Raw genomic sequence first — 19,831 nt, 5'->3', positions numbered from 1 at the left:
AGAACATCTATTTCTGCTTTATTGACTATGCCAAAGCCTTTGACTGTGTGGATCACAATAAACTGTGGAAAATTCTGAAAGAGATGGGAATACCAGACCACCTGACCTGCCTCTTGAGAAACCTGTATACAGGTCAGGAAGCAACAGTTAGAACTGGACATGGAACAAAAGACTGGTTCCAAATAGGAAAAGGAGTACGTCAAGGCTGTATATTGTCACCCTGTTTATTTAACTTATATGCAGAGTACATCATGAGAAACGCTGGACTGGAAGAAGCACAAGCTGGAATCAAGATTGCCAGGAGAAATATCAATAACCTCAGATATGCAGATGACACCACCCTTATGGCAGAAAGTGAGGAAGAACTAAAGGGCCTCTTGATGAAAGTGAAAGTGGAGAGTGAAAAAGTTGGCTTAAAGCTCAACATTCAGAAAACAAAGATCATGGCAACTGGTCCCATCACTTCATGGCAAATAGATGGGGAAACAGCGGCTGACTTTATTTTTTTGGGCTCCAAAATCACTGCAGATGGTGATTGCAGCCATGAAATTAAAAGAAGCGCTCCTTGGAAGGAAAGTTATAACCAACCTAGACAGTATATTAAAAAGCAGAGACATTACTTTGCCAACAAAGGTCCATCTAGTCAAGGCTATGGTTTTTCCAGTGGTCATGTATGGATGTAAGAGTTGGACTATAAAGAGGGCTGAGCACAGAAGAATTGATGCTTTTGAACTGTGGTGTTGGAGAAGACTCTTGAGAGTCCCTTGGACTGCAAGGAGATCCAACCAGTCCATCCTAAAGGAGACCAGTCCTGGGTGTTCATTGGAAGGACTGATGCTGAAGCTGAAACTCCAACACTTTGGCCACCTGATGCGAAGAGCTGACTCATTTGAACAGACCCTGACGCTGGAAAAGATTGAGGGCAGGAGGAGAAGGGGACGACAGAGGATGAGATGGTTGGATGGCATCACTGACTCAACGAATATGGGTTTAGATGGACTCCGGGAGTTGGTGATGGACAGGGAAGCCTGGGGTGCTGCGGTTCATGGAGTCGCAAAGAGTCGGACATGACTGAGCGACTGAACTGAACTGATTGTGCTGTAGAAAAGAATGAAATCTTGCCAGTTGCAACAGCATGGGTGAACTTTCAAGGGCTTCCCAGATGGTGCTAATGGTTAAAAAAACCCACCTATCAATGCAGGAGACGTAAGTTAGCTGGGTTCTATCCCTGGGTCTGGAAGATCCCCTGGAGGAGGCTATGGCAATCCACTCCAGTATTCATGCCTGGAGAATCCCATGGACAGAGGAGCATAGCAGGCTTTGGTCCATAGGGTCACAAAAAGTTGGACACGACTAGAGCGACTTAGCACAGACGCGGGGTGGACTTTGAAGGTATTATGCTAAGAGAAATAAGTCAGACAGAGAAAGATAAATACCGTATGATCTCATTTATATGTGAAAACAAAACCAAGGACATAGATACAGGGAACTGATGGGTGAGGTTTGGGGGTGGGGAAAAGAAGTGAACTAGTTTTTGTTTGTTTTGGTTTTTGGTTTAAATAAATTGAACAGTTTTGAAAGGAAATTTTTGAAAAGAGTAAGAGATGTTTCTAGTATCACTTGGGAAATGACAAATGTTTAGGAGCAATGTGCCAGGAACCCATGGCAAAGACCAATATATATATTTTCTATTGTAACAGGTTAGAATTTGCATGATGTAAAACAGCAGAGATTTAAAACTTGAAAACAGTTGCCCTCATGCTTGGGGAAACTTGGGGTCTCCCACATCTTGAGAAAGTGGTCCTCGAGTCAGAGCTGCCAGGGATGGGCTCAGCTTTACACACTTCCTTCCTTTGAGACCTGGGTCTCCACCATCCTCCTCCTCATTCTCTGCTTGCCAAGTCATGCTAGTATTCGTCCCAATTTTCCCACCTCAGGGACTTTGCACAAGCTCTCTTTCTGTCTTCCATATGTAGGTTTCCTTCCTTCCTGCTCATATTATAAACACCTAATCGTTGTTCAGATTTCAGTTCAAGTATCACTGTGCTGGGTAAGCTTTTCCTAACCAGTCTCTCAAATCTAGGTCAGAGTTCTTTATTAAACCATTTTACAGAGTGACTATGACATTTTCCTTAAAAGCATGTAATCATACTCCTTACTGCGGGGAGTATTTAACCTCTTTGATGCCACGGACTCTTTTAGCCATCGGGTGAATCCCATCGACTTCTTCTCATACTGATGGTTTTCGATCGATTACTGAAGAAGCCAATTATCTTCAGATAATATGAAAGTAATTTTTAATTGTAATATAATAATTGATCTGTTTCTTGATGAAGACATTCAATTATAAAACCTAGCAGCAGATCTAATAACCATTATAATTTCAAAGTAATAATGAACATAAAGGAAAATTTGAAGTATTAGCAATAACTGCAATCAAATAGGAATGTATCTGATTTCTGTATTGGTGATGTCACACAGTTTCTGCTGACACTACAGCAGTTTCTAACATTTGAAATATAAGGAAATGCTAAATTGTAGTTAGAGATTAGCAAAAATCAAAGTGTATTTTTTTCCCATCCAAGTTAACACATTCCTGTGGATTCTATCCAGAGGCCCTAAGGAACCCCAAATTAAGAAGCCAGTTTTAGCTGGGGTAAAGCAGTTAATGTCTGTTTCCCCTCTGGGCTATAATCTCCAGACGATCAGAGACCGTGTCATCTTGTGTTCGCATTTATCCCTAGTTCCTTGCCGTATGGTAGGTGCTTAAAAAATATTTAACAGTTGCTACGTCTTATAGCATCCTTCCAACACAGCAGCCAGCATGTGCTTGCACGTTTCATAGATTTATTCCTGATGCTTCCCCCAAGCTTTATCCCAACTCCACTTGGTGTGTCCAGAACCAAAGGAGTCTGACTCCACAGTGACAGAGTGAGTGAATGACCCTCTTGAATCTCAGACTCTAAAACAGAGGTAACGATGGAACCAGCAGCCCCACAGAATGACCTGAGGATGTGCTGATGTAATTTGTGAAACGCACAAATTCATCCCAGAACCAGGCTCCTCAGATAGGACTCATGACTGTTGCAGTGCTGTTACAGAATAGCAAGCAAAGGCCCTGGGGTGGGCACCCTGCTCTACCACTCCTGTTTCTAGCCTCCACATGATGGCTTGAGGGAATCACAAGCTTAGTTAGTATTTCTGATGGAGGGGAACTGTACTTGGGCTGTGCCCAGTCTTAGAAGGCCTCGAAGGAGTTGGAGGCTATGCTGGAAATTGTCAAGAGATGCACACTCTTATCTGTCATTGAGAACAAAGAAAACCAGAAAGAACAGGTGGGAAGAAAGCTTTTTGCACAGAGTATTGTTAACCAGGGGGCTTTCCACTTAGCTCAGCAGTAAAGAATCCGCCTGCCAATGCAGGAGACACAAGTTCAGTCCCTAGGTCGGGAAGATCCCCTGGAGAAGGAAATGGCAGTCCACTCCAGTATTCTTGCCTGGGAAATCCCACAGACAGAGGAGCCTGGCAGGCTATAGTCCATGGAGTCAGACACGACTTAGCGACTAAACGACATTAACCAGGGAGGAGGCACAGACCCAAGACTGGAGCGGGGATGTATTGTGTCTGTATGGGACATTTTCCACCTTTCAAACCCTTTCAATGACCCTCCGAGCTCTTCAGTAGCATCTTGCAGATGGGAGAACAGACATGGGAGGTGTTTATGGATAGAGTATGTATGATAACTGCACCTATCTCCTTGGTATGAAATACGGCAGGCTGGGGCCAGTTCTGAGTCCTCCTCTCACTCAGGGTGCACAGCCCACCCCAGTGGCTTGATCACTCTGAATGCCAGTGTCTTCATTCATCTTTCAGGGAGAGGGTGGCCCTGTGGACTGTCTGCAAGGAAGGCACAGTGCCTGACCCCTGGCAGGTGCTTGGCAGCTCCTTCTAGATAAGAGTTCAGGTGTTGTCCTTCCCCCCAGTGCCAGGGCTGGGACCCTGCTTTGACCCGGTTCTGGCACTTCGCCCATGTGGTTTCCCTCTCAGGAGCTCTTAGGCAGTGTTGGGGGAGGTGACACCCCCCACCCAGAGTACCACGATGCCACCTTTGAAGTCCTACACGATCAGCTTTGGGGGACTTCGTGTTTACCCAGACCTTTTTGATACAGCCCTTCAGAAACAGAAATCCTTCCCCGAGGCCATTGCTTTGGAAATTTTCCCTAAAGCACTCCACATTCAAGGGTTCTTGAGCTAGGCCAGGCAAGAAAGCAGTGACTGGCATTAGGCGGTCTGAGGCCAGGCTGGTGGCTGAGAAGTTCCCGCCTGCTCACGAGGACCCGCTACCTCCCCCGCGGTCCTCTGCTGGGTCCGTGTGATGTCATCCCCACCCAGTCCGCACTTCACAGAGGCAGCAGTCTCTTGTCTGTTGACAAGCTCCCGGAGAGAGCGGATGGCCCCAATCCCTGTGTTAGAGCCATGCTGTTCATTTGACGCCTGATCAACAATTGCCCATTGCCTCAGGCGCAAAACTCGAAGGGTCTGGTGGCGGGAGGAGGCCCCAGGGGAAGATTTCAAATCCAAATCATGTAAGGCACTTAGAACTTACACTGGCTTTCACATTGAAAGTCTGCCATCAGTTTATCTCTAAGGCCCCAAATGAAGAGGATTGGGGTGGGAGGGGGAATCTCTCATATATTTGTGGAACCGCCGAGAAAATATCCCTGACATTGATTGAGAATCAGAGGACCTTGGGTGCTCGGCTAGGTGCCTCTTCATTATGTAACGAGGGCTGGGATCATAATTAAAGGTGGTTTAGAAAGAAGGCAGGGATTCTTGGAGCTGGCGCCCAGCATCAGCCAAGATGCCTGTGAAATGCAATCAGACTCCAGTGGGAAGGTAATCAGGCCCCCAGAAGGGGAGGCTGATGTCAGGAGCACCTCACGGGGGATGTTTGTTCAGAGAGCCGGGTGTGGTGCCTCCTGCCTGGTTAAAAGGCTTTGATTTTGCGCAAAAGGATGTATCAGGATTGGCCGACGCCCTGTGGTAGGTTCAGTTGTGATGGTCATGGTCAAGGGCATTGGGCACCTGCTTCCTGCCGAGGGCCAGGCAGCTGTGAATGAAGGCAAAGGAGGGTGGTGGGCATTGCGGCAAACACGAGGGCACAGCCGCGTCTGAAGGTGGCGCTCTGGGAAACCACTGCTGTGTGCGGATGCAGGCCCAACTGAAAAGCCGGCTTTACATGTGAAATATACCAGTTTTTAACAGCTTACTGACCAGAGACGTATTAATATGTCTCGTTACCCAAATGTTATTGGCCAGTGTTTCGATATTCACTTATATAACAAATCACCAGCCACAGGTGTTAGTTTCTGCAAAAATCCCCTGCTCAGCAATCCCCAAGTCGGCCTGGCGGTTTGTCCGCGTGCCGCTGGGCCTCAGGCCCTCAGGTTCTGGCTGAGCCACAGTGTCCTCTGTGATCTTTACCCCAACCCTGTGAGGAGGGTACTGCCAGGTACCAGCCACCCATTTCGCAGATGAGAACACGGGGGTCTTTATGAGTCTGGGTCGAGAGTCCACTCTTTCTTCATTATACCAGCTCTTCTAAGCTGTCCCTTCTGTGATGTACCTCGGTGCCACTTTTATCTATACTTGGAATTTTGATGGAGGTGTTGTAGGAAGGAAGGGTGTGTGTCCCTGAAAAGGCCAGCAAAGTGTGGAAGCACAAGGCCAGAGCGTCAGGGAGACTGGGTGGAGCTGGCCCGAGAGGAGCCCATGAGGAGGACATGAAGGTGGTGAGGCTGGAGACATCGGAGCGGCCACGTCACAGGGGACCTGTGGGCCAGGGCGAGACCAGGGAGTCAGTTCCATCCACGCCGGTCATTCAGCCCACATTTACAGGGAGCCCACTGGGTGCCAGGCTCAGATCTAGTACCAAGGAAGGTGTAGTGAACAGGACAGAAGCGTGCAGCCTCCTTGTGGAGCTCACGTTTTAGCAGTGAAGTGTCATTACTCACTGCAGGCAGTCCGCGAGTGGTCCTAAGCACAGGGGGATCTCAGCTCTGGGCTGGGTAGGGGGCAGAATGCAGTGCAGAGAACACAAATGCAGTCAGTATGGATGGAGGGCATCACCAACTCAACGAACATGAGTTTGAGCACACTCCGGGAGATAGTGAAGGACATGGAAGCCTGGTGTGCTGCAGTCCATGGGGTTGCAAAGAGTCAGACACGACTTAGCCACGGGGTCACAAAACGTATTTCAAATAAAGATTTGGCCTCCCTTTAGCTTCTGTGTGTGGCGCCAACAAACCATTGATCCACAGGCCAAGATTCTCCCCACCAGCACCTCTTGTGCACCCAGGAGTTGAGAGTGGTGTTTATATGTTAAGCAGTTGAAGAAAATCAAGAAATAATATTTCATGGCACATGAAAATGGTATGAAATGGAAACGCAGGGTCCATAACCAGTTTCCCTGGAGCACGTACACGCCCGTCACGTACAGATGAGCTGGCTGCTTCTGTGCTTCAAAGGCAGAGCTGCGTAGCCGTGACAGAGACCACATGGCTGGGAAAGTCATGCCCATTTACTGTCCTGCCCTTCACAGGGCAAGTGTGCCCACCCCCTGTCCTAAGTCATCCCTGTGATCTGCAAGTGCTTCTTCCCAGTCTGGCCCAGAACATCCACTGTCTCGGAGGAGAGCAGGGCAATTCCTGCCCCACCTGCTCTTCCCTTAGGCTTAGCTGGGGGTCCTCAGCCTGCAGGCCCCTGACCTCTGCTTCCATGTATAACCTTTGACAAGCATGCATCTTTGGAGGCCCCTTCAGTTACGGCTCAGATAGTAAAAAAATCCATCTGCAATGCAGGAAACCAGGGTTCAATCCAAGGGTCAGGGAGATCCCCTGTAGAAGGGAATGGCAACCCACTCCAGTATTCTTGCCTGGAAAATTCAACAGAGGAGCCTGGAGGGCTGTAGTCCATGGGATCACAAAGAGTTAGACACGAGTGAGCACCTAACACTTTTTTCAGTTACTGAATTCTCCCCATGGCAGGTGGTCCCGTTAGAGTGAGGCCAGACCTGCCTGTTTTTTGAACTTAAACCAATATTTTCTAGTCCTTTAAGACAGTGGAATTCTATACTGTCATCAAAACAGTAATACCAAATTCTTTTTTAAATATATTTATTTATTCATTTATTTGCCTATGCTGGTCTTAGTTACAGCATTCAAATTCTTAGTTGTAGCACGTGGGATCTAGTTCTCTGAGCAGGTATCAAACCCAGGCCCCCTGCTTTGGGAGTGTAGATGTTAGCCACTGGGTCACCAGGGAAGTCCCCCACATTCTTCCTGATAAGTCATATTGAAATATTGATAAGACTGAAATATTGATAAGACAATATTTCTGTGACTTAAAACAAGAAACTCACTCATAGAGCCACAATGCATTATATCCCATTTATGTCAAATTGTATGTATATGTTTTTGCAAAATGTACAAAGATGTTGGATCCCCAAAAAGCTAACAGTAGTTATCTCTGGATACTGAGATTATGGGTGATATTTTTAAAACTTTCTTCTTACTTTTTTGGATGACTTTGGTTGCTTTTTAAAAATATTAGCATGAATCATCGTAATCAGTAAAGAAAAAGCCAGCTATTTTAATTTCAAAGAACAAATAAGAAGAATGGTTGCATCCGCTTGTGGGTGATAGAATTATTTATGTGGTTGTGATGTAACTGGTAGAGACACATGCATTCCCATACGGCTCATCCCTAATTGGATCTTCAGAATAAAGGAGATAAGTAAGAACATGGGAGAAAGTGAGGAAAAGATCTAGAAGTCAGAAAATCTGACATGGTCATCATTGAAGGGGACACAGTCTTCCCAATACATAAATTTCCTTGGTTCGTTATTGGTATTTGGATAGATCGGAATGTAGATCTTTTCCTGGTTCGCCCCCGCCCGTCCCCCAGCCTTGACACTCTATAAAGAAACTAAGGGTATTTTTTTTAAAACTTAGGGTATTTTTTAAAATGATGTGTTGGCGCCACCTAGTGTCAGCACCCTGTCATCTCACCCCCTGTCTCCAGAGGGGCCGACCATCACATTCATTGTTTGATGTCTCTGCTCTGGTGGCATTTGCGCAGCAGGCAGCGAAATGCCTCCCGGGGTTCTGCAGGGCAGTGGGGATGCCTCATTAATTTATCCCTTCCTTCCTGTCTCAGTTGCACAAAACGAATCTGTCCGACTGAAGCAGGGTTTGGCAGTTGAAGAGCAAAAAAGGATGCCTCCCTGTCAAAACCAATCTCCACTTTTCTCCAGCAGCTGGCTCCTTAGAGCCTGTCCCTGCTTTTCTGGCAGGAAAGCCATCTTCCCCAGGGCCGCCTTGGGCTTGGGGCTCTCGTGTAGCACACTGGGGACTCTGGCTCGTGTGGGCTGCTTGGCTTGTAGTTGGGCTCCCGGGAGAAACCAACACCAAGCTCCAGTCCTCTGGGGCTGCCCCTCTCCTGCTTGCCACCGCGCAGCGTTGTCCTCCCTGGCTCCCTTGCCCCCATGACCCTCCTTGTCCAGCATGGCATCGCTTTTGTTTGCTCTAGAACCCGATCCTGTACTCCTTTTCTCTCCCAGCTCGACAAGCACCCCCACTGTCTGCAGCACCTCCTCCCAGGCCCCTTCTCCTCTCTTAGCTCAGCTGAAGCTCCAGGGAGCTTTGTGAAGTGCCCCCCTCCCTGTATGGTTCTGTGGTTCGGGTCTTTCCCGTGGCTTCTGAGTGCTGTAGGGTAAAGGCTGGAATTTCCCTCTGGGTGTGTGAGGCCTCCCGCCTTGTTTCCTGCACCCCGATCCAGCTGCCTGCCTTTGATTCCCCCAGGCCTTCTGCCTCCTGAGGCCCCTTGGCCCACCCTCCCCTCCTCCCTGACTCCCACACAGTGACTGTCCACTCAGTCCTCAGTTGGATGTGTCTTCAAATGGGGCGTTCCCTGGACTGCATAGCATGAGTCAAATCTCCTGAGAAAGTGCTTGGAAAATGCAGCACGGCTCTCCTCCCCTTATTCACCCCATCCCGGTGTAACCGTAACTCTGTACATGTCATTCTTTGGTGAATCGCTGTCTCCCCACTTTAGACCAACAGTTCTCAGCCAGGGATGGTTCGCCACCCTGGGGACGTTTGGCAATATCTGGGGACATTTGTGCTTGTTTTAACTTGGCAGGAGGTATACTGGCATCAAGTGGGTAGGGGCCAGGATGCTGCTAAACATCATACAGGGCACATGGCAGCCCCCAGGAGCAGAGAATTGTCTGGCCCAGGAGGCCAGTGGATTACTCAGCTATAAAAAGGAAGGCGTTTGAGTCAGTTCTAACGAGGTAGATGAGCCTAGGGCCTATTATATAGAGCGAAGTAGGTCAGAAAGAGGAAGACAAATATCATATATTAACGAATACATGTGGAATCTAGAAAGATGGTGTGACGATCCTACATGCAGGACAGCAAAGCAGATACGGATGTGAAAAACAGATTCTTGGACTCTGGGAGAAGAAGGTGGGATGGTTTGAGAGAACAGCAGTGAAACTTGTGCGTCCCTGATGGCTCAGATGGTAAAGAATCTGACTGCCATGCCGGAGACCTGAGTTTGATCTCTGGGTTGGGAAGATCCCCTGGAGGAGGGCATGGCAACCCACTCCAGTATTCTTGCCTGGAGAATCCCCATGGACAGAGGAGCCTGGCAGGCTACAGTCCATGGGGTCACAAAGAGTCAGACACAAGTGAGCGACCAAGCACACACGGCACATTCACGTTACCGTATGTAAAATAAATAGCCAGGGCGAGTTTGATGCATGACGCAGGGCACCCAAAGCCAGCGCTCTGTGACAGCCTGGAGGAGCGGGCTGGGGAGGGAGGGGGAGAGGGGCTCAGGATGGAGGGTACACATGTATGCCGAAGGCCTGTTCATACTGACGTATGGCAAAAGCCATCCCAATATTATAAAGTAATTTTCTTCCAATTAAAATAAATAAAAAATTCAAAAATGTCTTTTGAGAAAAAGAAAAACCCTGCCTCAGAGTGGAAGCCCCATGGAGGCAGGAACCACGGCCACTGGGAAGGAGGTCGTCTGGAGAGCCAGAATGCCATTTAAAGGCTGACTCAGCGCTCTCGGCCCTTAAATGGGCTTGTCTGTAGACAGGTACAGAACCACCAGCCAGAAGGAATAAGTGGGAGGATTAGCCTGACTTTTCCTTGTGCTCTACCTACTACAGAGTCCTCCTGCTCCCAAGAGAGTTATCCTGACCTTTTGTGCCTTTGCTTTAAAAATGATTTGAAGTCCCATTTTTAATTTTATTTGTTTACACTCTGGTCTATTTCCAGTAAAATTTGATCTACTATTTTTAGTTGAGACATTCCACAAGTCAAACAGCCTTGGTTTCTAACAAAAATTTTGTTGTGGAAGCAAAGGCCAGATGACTAGGCAAGATTAAAAGAAGTTAACGCATTATAACAACTGAATTTAACCTGTGATGTGGGGGGAAAGGGTTGTAGACAACCTTTTGGAGACAAGTAGGGAAATTGGAATGTGTATGATGTTTCAGATATCAAGTTAGTGTTTATTTTCTTAGATATGAGAGTAGTCAGCATGGGCTGCTATATCACACACCATAGACTGGGTGTCTTAAAACAACAGAAGTTTATTTCTCACAGTTCTGGGGGCTGAGGGGTCTGACATCAAGGAGCTGGACTCACTCTCTGGTGAGGACTCGCTTCTTGTAGCCGTCTTCTCACTATGTTGTCATGTGGGGAAGGGGTCTTATCAGGACCTTATCAGATCTCCCTGGGGTCTTATCAGGACCTTCATCCCACTCTCGGAGGCTCCACCCTCACGATCTACTTGTCTCCCCACGCTCGTCCTCCTATGACCATCTCCTTGGACATTAGGTTTCAGCACATGAATTTAGGGGCACACAGGTACTCGGATCCTCGCCATTACAGAAGAGAATGTCCTTATTCTTGGGAGATACAGACCCAAGTATTAAGGAGTGAAGTTCAGAATGTATATAACTTGTTTTCAGGGATAAAGCAGGAAAATGTGTGTTGTCTATGTGTTGTGTGTCTGTGTGTGGTGTGTCTGTTGTGTGTCTGTGTGTTGTGTGTGTGTGTGTACAGAAAGAGGAGGAGAGAGGGAAAACAGGTGTGGGGAAATGTTAGCAGGGGGAGGATCTAAGTGGCGGGAGTGTGGATACTCCCTGTCCTCACACACCAGCATTTTGCGGCTGTGGCCTTCAGGAGCTCGGGGCATTGGGCCCGTGGTGCCGCTTGGCGCTGAGCTTGGCACTGAGCTTGGCCGTCTGTGTCCAGTCTGCAGCTCCCCGCCCATCCACATGAAGGTGCAGCCGCTGAACCAGACCGCGCTGCAGGTGTCCTGGAGTCAGCCGGAGACCATCTACCACCCGCCCATCATGAACTACATGGTGTCCTACAGCTGGACCAAGAACGAGGACGAGAAGGAGAAGACATTCACCAAGGACAGCGACAAGGACTTGGTAAGACCGCCTTGTTCTGAGTCGGGGCGTCCACAGCAATGAGGGGGGCCCCCGTGCATGTCCGGGGGTGCTTCCTCTGCGACATTCCAGCCGCGTGCCGCCTTCCTGGTGAAGCGGGTACTGCCGTGGACAGCACTGCAAGGCCTGCTTGAGCTCCATCCCGCCCTTACACTTGCCGGCCACACCGCCAGGAAGAGTTCATCTGCTTGTAGTTAGGCTCTTCAAAGCTGACTGCTTTTTCTTTCATTATTTAAAAAAGAGACGTCAGGAAGCCCTCGTCATCTGATAGTGTTACTGTAAATGCCCCGGACAGTGGGGCCAGGCACTCGCTGCTACTTTACTGCAGTCATTCCCCCCTCTGCCCTCCTCCTCCCCACTCCTTCTCTTGTCAACCCCACCAGGCAACCCTCTGCAGTCCCCACCGCTCCCTTCTGTCACATTTCATCTGCCTCACGCCTTCTACCTGCGAGACCCCGGCGACCACGCCATATTTAACCACAGTTCTCAGGCTCTCAGACCCTGTAATACCTGACTTCACTTTTGAGCTACACGTGCCCAGTTCCGTGTTTCATCGTAGATGTGCATAAATATTTAGTCGCCAGCCCCCAACAAGGCCCTTGAGAACAGATGTTTGCAGAAGCCAAGTCTTCTTCCCCTAGAAAAGCAGTCACTCCAACAAGCGCTGGTCTTTACATCTTTGCCCAGAAACTCAAAGCGACACATTTGGGTTTGAAAGCCTGGCATTTATTGTTAATCAAAAGAAGTCTTTGGGATAATGAAGCCCATCATTGTATATGTACATGAAAAATGTAATAGCACCGAGTGGGATTCTTAATGACTGTTACTGCTTTTTTTCTTCCCAATACAGAGTCCCCAGGGCCCGTTCAATCACTTACAGTATAATACTTTTCGTATTGCTTCAGATGACGATTCTTTTACTTCATTTCCATTTATATTTTCAATTTCCCCACTAGACGTTGTTATCTGGGTCACATTAGGGAATGATGAGCTTCATGAAATCGGAGAGGAATCTGTTGAAAGGCACCCTAGGTTGTGATATGTTTTAACCTTTTCTCTTGTCAGGACCAGAAGTCCGGGAGGGAGGTTTCTCTTTCTGAGCTGAGGGGGCTTGCGTTAATCAGCAGAAACTAGCTGGGCCCTTATTCGGTTTCTTATACTAAGTGGGAGATAATTAAACATGCAAAGATGAATAGATACCGGCTCAGAGTGAATTCTAATAAATCCCTGCTTAGAGGAAGCGAAGATTTTTGCTCTGCACAGAAGACGAGGTCACAGGTTTAGAGACTGAGGCATAAATGAGTTTCAGAGAGAGAGAGAGAGATGTAGAGAAAAACATGCTTTGACAGCAAGTTCTTTTTTTATAAGGATTTCTAGGGGTGGTTCTTTTCTTTGGGGACACACAAAATTAATTTTCTTAATTCCTCAAGAAGTTGAGAGTGCTGACTTAGTGGCAGCAAAGCTTTTCTCCAATTTAGGATTCTTGTGGCCCAGAAACATTTCCCAAGCATTTTCCTGGCTTTTGCCAGCATCCCCCCGACACACACACACCCTCACTGCCAACCTGGGGAACAGGTGTTGTTGCCTGCCTTTTCCAAAAGTAGGCTGAAAGTGAAATACCTGGACCCCAACCTCCCGCTCTACCCAGGAATACATTTTGCCAGGCAGCAGGCAGCAGGCATGGCCACAGTAACTTGTTAATGCCTCTGCAGAGGTTTTCAATAGCTACCTTGGGGGAAACCCACTCAGTGGTTAAGCTCCCAGAGCTGCTTTCTGGACCTGGCCCAGAATTCAGTGACGAGACATTTCAACATCAGGGAGTCTCTAAAAATCAGTTGCCTTTACTATTTGTTTCTTTGGGTAAGCAAGCCCTGCCAACTTTTTAGGCATTTTCCATTTTCTGATTTTTAAAAGTCTCTTGGAGTAAAGTTTTGCGGGATGGGGATCTGGATTTGGCTCCTGACTTGGGACCAGGGATTGGGAAACTTTTCTCTTGAAAGAGTCAGAGAGTTAAGATTTTAGGATTTAAGGCATCTATGGGCAACTACTCGACTCTGCCACTGAAGGGCGAAAGCTGCCACAGCAACAGAGAAATGAATGGGTGTGGCCGTGTGCCAATAAAACTTTATTTACAAAAAACAAACAGTGGGCCAGATTGGGGCTGTGGGCTGTCACTTGCCAACCCCTGTGTTAGACCAGGGGCATGGTTTCTATTGTGCGGTGAGGACTACCAATGTGCGAGGCTTGCTTGACCTGTGTTGTACAGCCCTCACAAGAACCCTGCGAGGGAAATCTTACTCTCTCTGCTTAACAGCTGGAGGGAGCAGAGGCCAAAAGACAGTGAGCAGCTGACTCAGAATCACACAGCTGGTGAGTGGCATGACACAGGTAGATCTCTTGTCCTCGGACTTCCAGTCAAGTATTCTTCCGGCTTCGTGCCTTGTGTTATCCAAGGTCTAGGTACAATAGTGCCTTTAAACTGCAAGGAAACAGTAACACAGAGACTTCGTTGTGGCTGCTCTAAACTCTGCACGGCCCTGGAAATTCAGTGCACTTGATGATTCTAGATGGTAAATCATTATCGTTTACAAGGTAGAGCAGTTCTGATACAAGTCCCAGCCTCATGGGTACAGACAGGGCTGAAGGCACGCTCCAAGACAGAGTCCAGCATCTGTGTCGAGACTGGTATTCCTTCTCTTACTCTACATGTTTTTGTGTTGAAAACATATTCCCAGGTGAGGTTACTTCTGAATGCTTGTTCCTTTCGGAGGGAGCCTTTGGTCAGTGAGGAAGCGTCGTGTTTGTTGGGCTTTGCCATGGTACCCAGCAACCTACATGTGATGCTTAACAGTCTTTTACATTTGCCTTTCGAATGTACAGTGTGCTCTGGCCTTTAGCACCAGCTCACTCCTGTCCTTTCCTCACCCTGCAGAAAGCCACCATCAGCCACGTCTCCCCTGACAGCCTTTACCTGTTCCGGGTCCAGGCCGTGTGTCGCAATGACATGAGGAGTGACTTCAGCCAGACCATGCTCTTCCAAGGTGAGGAGCTGGCCTTCTCGTCTGCCCTGAGCCCTTCTCCTTTGGGCTTTGTCCTTTTTCCTGTTCAGGTACTTGCACATGAGACTACCAACCTGGCCTAAACACCAGTGTGGGTTTTGCAGTCACACCTGAAAAGCCTGGGAGGTTTCACAGGCCAGAGGAGGGGAAGAAGGGTGACGTGATTATTTTTTACAATTACCATCATTTTCCATCCATGGAGATCCGAGCATGTGTCTACAACTGTGTCAGATCATAGAATCAGCTCCTAGTCACATGGAGGAGTACTGTCTTTGGATTTTTAGCTGATTTAGGATCTAGTGGAATGTTTCAGGTCAGCTTTGGGGCACAGCAAGAGGAGAATTCACTTTGGTGAAGAATTTAAAGAAGCACTTAAAAACTTTGTCATCAAAATGTCATTAAAGATGTCATCTTTAAATGGAATATTTTTTAAACCAAAATCAATGTAAAATACCCATGAACAGCAGCAAAAAATCAAAACTTTGCATGAAGACAGGATATTCTCTGTCTTACTTGCCCCACGATCAACTCAGTCTTGGTTCCAGTAAAACTTGATTGACAAAAATTGGCAGCTGGCCTGTGGGCTGTAGTTGGCAGACCTGGTTTTGTGAAGTGCACTGAGACCAGTGTGGACGGAGCGACCAGGGCATCAGGCTTTGCTCTGCCTGTCTGATGTCCTCCCTGGGAAGGTTCTTTACTTCCTGGATCCTCAGTTTCAAAGACACAAACCAGGCCAGTGCTGCTTAACGTTTGTGAGTTATGTATCTGGGATGAAGGCTTTGGACATTTTCCCTAGAACATGCCAGAAGTTTGCATGTCACAGCTTCCGGGGTCTCAGAAACCTGTAGACTGTAGATCCGGCTTCACTGTCTGGAATCCTGTGAAAAATGCACATTCACGGGCCCCTCCCAGACTAATCATCTCGGACTCTCAGAGGATGAGGCCCAGGAATCTGAATTTGAACCAGACGGCTCAGGTACCAGGCATGCAATGAGAGATGGAGAAGTTGCTGACTCAGGGCCGGGGCCCTGACATGAGAGCCTCAAGTTGAGTCTTGGCTGCCACGTGATCTTTCTGTGACTCTGAAAATGTTGACTGTCTCTAAGCTGCAATTTCACGGTCTGAAGGTGGTAGTTAGGAGAGTACTGCCCTCATGGGGCCCTTGTCAAGTGACAGGGTGATTCATGTTACGTAATTAGCACAGAGCCTAGAACCAATGCTCAGTATCCCCTTAGTGTGAGGCTTAGTATAAAAGATAATATGTGATGAACCCAGAGTAGGAACCCCTTCAGCTGAGATTCCCTCCAAGGATCCCTTCTAGCTTTGCAGGTTTGCATCTAGTATTGAAAGAGCCTTTGCTGACATTCACATCAGCTCATCCTTCCGTTTAAACTACTTGAAATTAGCATGGCTGTATTTTTTTCACGAGTAAATCGCACTCACTGTGTGTCCACCTGAATGTACGGGCCCATCTGCTTGTGTTGAGGAGAGTCCACAGGCCAAGGCCAGGTCTGTGTGGGCCAGCCCACAGGAGACAGCAGGGGAAGCCAGAGCGCGCGCGCTTGCTGAGGTCGGGGCCCGGCAACTTTGGGCACATAAATCATGATTAGGCCGCCCATGCGTTCTAACTAGGAACCGTTCTAACTGCAAAACCGCCTTTCCTGATTAATAGGCCCCTGAGCTCACTGGCTTCTGCACAGACTTTGAAAAATGAAATGTTTGTAATATAATGCAGTTCCCAAAAGCCTCATCAGCTATAAATTCCGAGCACGGAATAGTTAAAATGTCTGACCACAGTGACTCCTTAAAGATAGCAGTGCCTCCTTGGCCTGAAGACTTCCCTTGCTCAGGGGTAGACGTGCATTCACTCATTTTCTGTACCAGTGTTTGTCCCTGCATGTTGACCAAGGGACATACAGTGGCCTTAGGATCTTCCCTGCACCTTCCAGTGGGCAGTGGAAAAATGAACTCTGCAGGGCAGCTAGCACACCTTTTCTGATGAGCCAGCTAGGAGCTTGTGAGCAGTAGAGGCCAAAGTTCAAAACAGATCAACTTTTAAGAGTTGACTGTTAAAAGGGAAAGAAAGAAACATAGGGAATTTCATGGGCACTTTATTAAGAATAATTAGGTTTCCCCTTGATTAAGTTTGCCTCTAATTTGGCAGCATGAGAAAACCATGTGGAATATTTTCATTATTACAGTAAATAATGGGTTTCCCCGGTGGCTCAGTGGTAAAGAATCCGCCTGCAGTGCAGGAGATGCAGGACACACAGGTTTCATCCCTGGGTTGGGAAGATCCCCTGAAAGAGGAAATGGCAACCCACTCCAGTGTTCTTGCCTGGAACATCCCATGGACACAGAAGCCTGGCAGTCTGTGGTCCAAGGGGTCACAAAGAGTCGGACACAACTGAAGCGACAAAGCACAGCACATAGTAAATAACACAATATTTATGTCCTGGATAACATAATAAATAAGTTATGCTTACCTTACTGTAGTAAGTATGATAATAATAATGGTGATCATTGTCTGTGGAGTGGTTCCCAGTTACAGAGTGTTTGGCCCTAAGTCATCTCATCTGACCTCATGGCAGCTTGTAATGCAGACGTTATTTTCTAGAGGGGGAAATGATGTTCTGAGCAATTTAGTAACTTGTCCCCCGCTCCCCCCAAAAAAATCATTTGATTACTAAGCAGAGTCCAGTTTCTTATTCCAAAGCCCAGTCATTTATACACAACGACAGACCACCCCAAAGCATAAATATTATCCTGTATCCTGGGTCTTCAACAAACAGCTCGAAAGATTGATTGCCAAGTGTTCAAAAGTTTTTTTGCAGGTCTCAGCAGTCATGGAAAATAAGGGCTTGTAAGCCTTCTCTTTGAGCCACAGACCCATCAGGCAGCCTGGCCAAGCCATCAGATCCTCTCTCAGAATGGTTTAAAATAAATAATTAAAATACATAGGAAAGGAAACCAATTACACTTAGATACAGTTGTCAAAATATTTTAAACACGCAAATCGGCAACGTAGTCATTGCTGCACTTCTTTTATGAAAGTATTAAATGACAAGTGGTGGGTCTGTTAGTGATGGTGATTTCTGAGTAGCAGTGAACATAAATGATACTTCAAAATAGCTCCAGCAACTGTAAGGCAGCAGGGAAATATCCCACTTCAGTCATAGACAGAGACGCAGGATGGTCCTGCTAAATAGAGCTGAGACTCCAAGCTTCCGTTCCTCTTGCAAGAAGAAGCTACATCTCCCTGACAGCTCAGTGGAGACATGTGTCTCCTTTTCCCCCCATCCCTGAATTCCACCAGGCCGATGGACTGGTGATCTGAAAGGCCCAGTAGAAGCTTCCTAGTCATCACGACTAGCACTGACCCCAATGGGAATTGTTCAAGATCAATGAAAACAGGCACAGTGATGGAGTGGCCACTGAGTTTGTTGGCCTTAAATTAAGGCCTTTGTAAAGGGCAGGAAAAGCAGATTTCTTGGGAAGCTTTCTTCCTGTGTTAACAAAGGGAGGTGTGTATACCTGTCTGAGGCAGCACAGTATTGATTCCGAAGCAGCTCACTGATGGTGGGAGGTTATATTTAGTGCCAGGCAAGGACTGTTTGCTTCCTGGGCTGCCTCATCTGACCTGGTTGTATTGACGTGTAGATCAGTCTATTCCCCACAGTTGTCTCTTCACACGTTTCACTTTCCAGCTGAGCAAAGTGAATATATTGTTAAGTTGGGGGGTGCAAATGTAGATGCCCTGTGGCCCAGCAGGGAACCACATACAAATGAGGCAGGACCACATGGAAAACTGGAGAGGTGCCCTTTGAAAGGGGGTGATGGACGCTTAGCCCCTGCCAAATATGGCCCTGTAGGAAGGTGAACTCAGTTTTGCCAAAAATTGCAATTTTTCTTCAGGATGAGGAGGAAATTGGGATTTTCAGGTTAAAGCTGCTGTTTAAAATGTTGATGGTGAATTCGTTTGTTTTTTTTTTAAGTTTGCAGGGCAAATAAAAAATAGTTCAAGTACTTGCCCCACTTCTAATTTAGGTAAAAACTCCAGCAGATACAAATGTTATTTATTTGGGAATTTAGTGGGGTTTTTGTACCTTTCTCAATGCCATGTATGTATGGGAAGCAAATGTTTATTTTATATAGGACTATTGTTTTTGAGATCAGCACAAAAAGTGAGTCTGACAAATAGATTACAGTTGTTATATTTTTTTAGGAAGAGATAAAAAGTACTAGTTTAAGGTAAACTGTAATAAGTTTAAGATGCATATTATAGTCCCTGAAAGGATAATATAAGACATTATCACCAAAAAAAAAGACAATAGAGAGTAACAATGGAATACTATGAAGTTCAAAAACACAGAATGTTGACAAAGGTCAGAGCGGTCGTGAGAGCACCTCTGTGGAGGCATGTACAAACCTCTGGGATGCTGGAGAATGTCTGTATTTTAATATAAGGGCGAGTTATACAGCAGTAAAAAATTAATTTGCCTCTACACTGAAGATTTGTGCATTTTGCTGTATGTAAGTTTTATTTCAACTAAGAAAATGATTACAATTTTGTAAAGTTTTAAACTAAGAGCTTAAGACAAGAGTCATAAACTATGACCCACAGATATGGCCAGATACGGCCATCTGCATGTTTTTTGATGACTCACAAACTGAGAAGGGTTTCACATTTTTTGATAGTTAGGGGGTAAAAAAATGAAGAGTATTTATAACATGTAAAAATTATGTTTTTCAGATTTGTGTAGGTAAGTACAGTTTTGTTGGAACAACAACAAGAAAGTTCTGCTGTTTACAGTATAATTTCTTTGCTTCTCAGCTAATACCACTCGAATATTCCAAGGGACCAGAATTGTCAAAACAGGAGTGGTAAGTAGAGAATGTAATTGCTTTGTCATGGCTGGTTGGTAATATGCATGCATTTAGAACTGTCACCGCAAGGTGGCAGTATGATATTGTCAAACTGCTCAATGAGAATTAGTTAAAAAACTGAATAAATTACACACTCCATATAATTCAGTACAGTGCATTATTTTAAAAAGCTGTGCAACAGAGTTAAGCCAGCAGTGTTATACTGTATTGCTTTTGTCAAGATAAAATTTTTTAATGGTTTATAATTTGTGAGATCATAGGATGTAAGAATGCAAAGGAGTAGGGACAGGCTAAGATTGAAAGGTTGTTATTTGACCAAAGTTATATGAATTTGCACATGTCT

At 46.6% G+C, this 19,831-nt stretch overlaps 1 protein-coding gene across 3 annotated transcripts in view; it reads left to right on the top strand.

Annotated features, from left to right (window-relative positions):
- Positions 1-19,831, top strand: part of PTPRG (protein tyrosine phosphatase, receptor type, G) — a 775,476-nt gene that overhangs the window by 652,282 nt on the left and 103,363 nt on the right. For all 3 annotated transcript variants that reach the window (XM_010851541.1, XM_010851540.1, XM_010851538.1), the window contains 3 exons: positions 11,340-11,524; positions 14,475-14,583; positions 19,436-19,485. In XM_010851541.1, coding sequence (XP_010849843.1) covers positions 11,340-11,524; positions 14,475-14,583; positions 19,436-19,485 — 344 coding nt within the window. The remainder of the gene's footprint in view (positions 1-11,339; positions 11,525-14,474; positions 14,584-19,435; positions 19,486-19,831) is intronic.

Source organism: Bison bison, unplaced genomic scaffold (assembly GCF_000754665.1).
Source record: "Bison bison bison isolate TAMUID 2011002044 unplaced genomic scaffold, Bison_UMD1.0 scf7180017864304, whole genome shotgun sequence".
Lineage (NCBI taxonomy): Eukaryota > Metazoa > Chordata > Mammalia > Artiodactyla > Bovidae > Bison > Bison bison.
Note: the sequence above shows the minus strand (reverse complement) of the source record. Positions and strands in the feature narration are given on the sequence as shown.